General features: G+C 36.5%; 2 protein-coding genes across 2 annotated transcripts; both read right to left on the bottom strand.

Moving 5' to 3' along the window:
* Positions 1-217: 217 nt before the first annotated feature.
* Positions 218-1879, bottom strand: LOC307129992 (uncharacterized protein). The gene is made up of 2 exons (XM_079822822.1): positions 1750-1879; positions 218-1460 (listed from the first exon to the last, which is right to left on the bottom strand). The coding sequence occupies exons 1-2, from the start codon at positions 1862-1864 to the stop codon at positions 661-663; spliced, it is 915 nt and encodes a 304-aa protein (XP_079678948.1). The 5' UTR covers positions 1865-1879; the 3' UTR covers positions 218-660.
* Positions 1880-2345: 466 nt separating this feature from the next.
* Positions 2346-5002, bottom strand: LOC307129969 (uncharacterized protein). Its single transcript, XM_079822792.1, has 2 exons — positions 4836-5002; positions 2346-4543 (listed from the first exon to the last, which is right to left on the bottom strand). Exons 1-2 carry the CDS (start codon positions 4888-4890, stop codon positions 3540-3542), a joined length of 1059 nt encoding a protein of 352 aa, XP_079678918.1. The 5' UTR covers positions 4891-5002; the 3' UTR covers positions 2346-3539.
* Between the last annotated feature and the right edge of the window lie 304 nt (positions 5003-5306).

A 5306-nucleotide genomic window follows, 5' to 3' on the forward strand; every position in this document is an offset into this window, starting at 1 on the left:
ATGATCTGAGATGTCATCGCTCTGCTGCAGAATTTTAACAGCATCAGCACTGATTTCATGTGACATTATTAGATCTAAAGTATGATTATGACAATGAGTGGGTCCTGACACGTGTAGTCTAACTCCAATAGAGTTCAGAATGTCTGTAAATGCCAATCCCAAAGTGTCTTTTTCATTATCTTCATGGATATTAAAATCACCAATCATATTTAAAGCATTAACCAACTCTTTACCACATGTTCAGTGTTATGTACAAGAAAGATCATGACAAAAATTCACAAATGTATAAATTGTAAGAAATAATCAAAATCTACAATTTGAGACCAGAAACACATCATGTAACACTAAGAGATTAAAAAACCCTGATATATACTGTATACCCTAAATCCAGAAAAGTTGGGACATTTTGTAAAATGCAATCAAGAATCTGTGATTTTTATTTTATTTTAGAATTGTCTTTAACCTTAATTTATCTGACAAAAGTACAATTTCAACAACTTCTAAGATGAGAGAAATCTCCTGATTGGGTGAAACTCTTCCCATATAAGCAGTGGTACGGTCTCTCAACAGTCTATGCTGGGTTTCCAATGAAGTCGCTCATGTTTTTTCAAAGTTCTTGAACGTGTGAAACACTTGTCACAATGTATCTTAAGTTTGTGTTCAATTGTGAAGCTCCATCCGCACTGAGGGCAAGTGTAAGGCTTTTGTCTTGTGTGAACACATGTGCTTGATAAGATGTGGTTTTTGTAGGAAACTTTTTCCACACTGATGACAAGCGAATGGCTTTTCGCCAGTGTGAGTTCTTGTGTGTTTCTTCAGATTGACCTTATGTGCAAAACCAATTCCACACTGAGTACAACAGTACGGCTTCTCTCCAGTATGAACTCGCTCATGTACTTTAAGATTTCCAGACAAAGCGAAACTCTTGTCACAATATGAGCACTTGTGAGGTTTTTCTCCAGTGTGAATTCTTTGGTGCCGTTTCAGTTGAGTAGCTGTAGTAAAGCTCATCCAACATTCAAAGCACACATGATCTCTCACTCCATTATGTGTTTTCTGGTGCAGTTTAAAACTGCTCAGCCATGAAAAACTCTTTCCACAGAGGGAACACACATGAGGTCTCTCATCTGAATGAACTATCAGGTGTTCTTTTAGATGGGATGATGATTTAAAATCTTTACCACAGTGATCACAGTTAAATGGCTTTTCTCCAGAGTGAATGCGCAGATGTTTACTGAGACCAGATGTACGAGTAAAATTCTTTCCACATTGAGAACATGCGTGCGGTTTCTCTCCAGTGTGAACTCTCATGTGTCTGTTTAGGTTTCTTTTATGTGTGAAACTCTTTCCACACTGAGAGCAGGTGAGCAGCTTTTTGGCTTTTGTTCCTCGAGTTGTTGAGGTACAACTTTCCTCCGCTTCGTTCAGGTCTTGTTTTTGCTGCTTCACTTCCATCCAGTCTAAGATAAAACAATATTAAGTGGTTAAACTTAATCTGTTCAAGTGAACTCTGATTTAACAGCACCAGAGACCAGGTATCAGATCTTTGATGTGCCAAAGTTTAATTCAGTAATTGTCTTGTTAATACAAATAAAATGTGTTTGACAACACAAGAGTATGATGATTTAAATGCATTTTCTGTGCCATTTATCATCTATATCCTGCTTATTATATCACAGCCACCCTGAAATAAAGCTTTGTTAATGTTTCTCATCAGTCAACAATGAAGATTCAAGAATGGACACCAACCTGTTTGTTCCTCAGTATCTTCATGTTTTATTCTGGATGGTTCTGGATAACTCATGTCTTCAATCTCCTCTTTAATAAACTCCATCTTTACTATAGTACAGCTCACATATTTCATCTGTTTCTGCTTGGATTTCTCCCGTTATTTCTTCTCAGGACGACCATCTTCTTCTTTTACATTTTATGAAAGTTTGTAAACCACTTCAAAGTGCATTTGCGCCACCTACTGGAGTGTAGTATTAAGTTTGGAAAAAGTGAATGTTGTAATTCTAGTCTGCTGATTTAAGAGTGTCATTTACTTCTTCAAGGCATTATGAATCTAAAACAGGGGCATTACTGCATATTTAGACAAAACAGACTTGTGCAAAATAGCAGCCTGTGGCAAATGCTGGCATATCTTTGTGGGTCCAGTGGATGTACATGTGTATGATGTTATAACCATCAACATTTGGTGGCCATGCATGATATTTACTTTTATTTTTTTTTATTTTACTGAAATCAAATTAAACAAGGAAATAAATAAATAAAATATAACTAAAAAAGGAAATATGCTGATTCAGATTAAAATGGTAACAAATCAAACAATAAAACTGGTTGTTGAAAAGTTTATCAAAATTGTTTTATATTTGCACACACAACTTAATGCAGCAATCACAATGTTTTATTTCTCATAATTTCATGTACAATCAGAACACTATATAGTACACCTAACTATTGTTATAGGAAAATTTTAATCATGACCACGAGATTAAACATTGTGCATGAAATGTTTAATAAATGGCATATATTCATACAGAATCAGTGTATCTAGGTAAAAGGTTATATACAACTTTGCGGGACACGCACAACATGGAACCTATGTCGAAAACATGTTTTGTACAGGAGACATGAAGACTGGGATTTGACCTTTAGGGGTCAGGATGGCCCAAACTTAGAGATCAGAGTTAAAATGAACAGCAGACTTGGGGATTTGAGTAAGTGCTACTGATTCTTGACATGTGTGGAAATTTCCAGGAGTGACTTTTTTTGGGAACTGATAAAAGCTGAGTGCTGTTATGTCTAGTTAGTGCTCTCTGCAGACATTTGAGGATGACTGTATGACTGTGACTCTTTCTTGCAAGAAAATAAATCTTTATAAAGACAATTGGGCAAGGTTTTGTCTCTTATTCAGTAATGCGGTGATAGTTGAAATTTTGCCACGACACTAGTCATAAGCAGATGGCATCAATTTATCCTAACCACACAACCTAGGCTGAAAAAAAAATGCAAATAAAACAAAAACATTAAATGTACTTTAAATCTGTATTCAGTTGTCAAGCTCTGACGGCAGGTGAAAACATTTCTCCAGAGTGAATTCTTGCGTGGTTCTTCAGGTTCTCTCAACATTTTTAAAATTGATTTGATGTTTAATAAGGAGCCAATGCAGTGTTGAACCGGGCTAATATGGTCATACACCCTGGTTCTAGTAAGAACTTGAGCTGCTGGGTTTTGGACAAGCTGGAGTTTATTTATTAAGTGTAGTGTGCAGGGCAACCACCCAGTAGAGCATTACAATAATCTAGCCTTGAGGTCATGAACGCATTAACTAACTTTTTCGCATTTGTCATTGAGAGTAAATGCAATATGCAGAATAAAATGCAATAAAATCAAGAATCTGTGATTTTTTATTTTTTAGAATTGTCTTTAACCTTTATTTATCTGACAAAAAAAATAAATTTCAACAACTTCTAAGATGAGAGAAATCTCCTGATCGGGTGAAACTCTTCCCAAATAAGCAGTGGTACGGTCTCTCATCAGTCTATGGTGGTTTTGCAATGAAGTCGCTCATGTTTTTTCAAGGTTCCTGACCGAGTGAAACTCTTGTCACAATGTGAACACACATAAGGTCTTTCTCCAGTATGAACACGCAGATGACATCTGAGACTTGACTTATGTGCGAAACTCTTTCCACACTGAGGGCAGGCGTATGATTTCTCTCCAGTACAAACACGAAGATGTATCTTAAGTTTGTATTCAAATGTGAAGCTCCATCCGCACTGAGGGCAAGTGTAAGACTTTTGTCTTGTGTGAATACTTGTGTGCTTGATAAGATGAGGTTTTTGAATGAAACTTTTCCCACACTGATGGCACGTGAATGGCTTTTCTCCAGTGTGAGTTCTTGTGTGTTTCTTCAAACTGTCCTTGCGTGCAAAACCAATTCCACACTGAGTACAACAGTACGGCTTCTCTCCAGTATGAAGTCGCTCATGTACTTTCAGATTTCCAGACACAGTGTAACTCTTGTCACAGTATGAGCACTTGTAAGGTCTTTCTCCGGTGTGAATTACTTCGTGCCGTTTCAGTTGGGCAATTGTAGTAAAGCTCATCCCACAATCATAACACACATGATCTCTCACTTCATCATGTGTTTTCTGGTGCAGTTTAAAACAGTCCAGTCGTGAAAAACTCTTTCCACAGACAGGACACACATAAGGCTTTTCATCTGCATGAACTTTCATGTGTTGTTTTAGCTGTGATGACGAAATAAACTTTTTACCACACTGATCACAGTTAAATGGCTTTTCTCCAGAGTGAGAGAGCAGATGATTACTGAGAACTGATGTGCGATTAAAACTCTTTCCACACTGAGAGCATGTGTACGGTTTCTCGCCAGTGTGAACTCTCATGTGTATGTTAAGGTTTCCTTTCTGTGTGAAACTCTTTCCACACTGAGAGCAGGTGTACGGCTTTTTGGCTTTTGTTCCTCGAGTTTTGAAGCTACGACTTCCCTCCACTTCGTTCATGGCTTCCGTCTGGTCTAAAATAAAAATATTATGTGGTTAAATCAGTTCAAGTGAACTCTGATTTAACAGAAGAAAGCAATAGAGATCAGGTATCAGATCTTTGATATGCCAAAAATTTTCTGACTTGTTAAAATAATTAAAATGTGTTTGACAACTTCTATAAAAGATTATGATCATTTAGATTAATTTTCTGTCATTTATCATCTATATACTGCTTATTATATCACAGCCACCCAATCTGTTGAACTGAAGCTCTGTTAATGTTTCTCAGAAGTAAACAATAAAGAATCACAAATGGACACCAACCTGTTTGTTCGTCAGTATCTTCATGTTTTATTCTGGATGGTTCTGGATCACTCATGTCTTCAATCTCCTCTTTAACAAACTTTTACTATAATACGGCATACAGAATACAGCTGTTTCTGCTTGGATTTCTTCTCAGGACGACCATCTTCTTCTTTTACGTTTATGATAGTTTGTAAACCACTTCAAGGTGCATTTTCGCCACCTACTGGAGTGTAGTAGTGAGTTTGGAAAAAGAGAATATTGTAATTCTGGCATGCTGATTTTTATTTAATTTAGCAGTGTGTTATATACTTTAAATTTCTTCAAGGCATTATGTAGGAGAATCTAAGACAATACTGCATAGTTAGACTTAAAATTATACTGACACATATGCTACCAATTAAAAACAATACAGACTTGTGCAATATATCAGACTGTTGCAAATGTGACAGCTGTATTGGATATAGAAATGAGTTAAAAGTTCCCAAACTT

Source organism: Gobio gobio (assembly GCF_949357685.1).
Source record: "Gobio gobio genome assembly, chromosome: 8".
NCBI lineage: Eukaryota > Metazoa > Chordata > Actinopteri > Cypriniformes > Gobionidae > Gobio > Gobio gobio.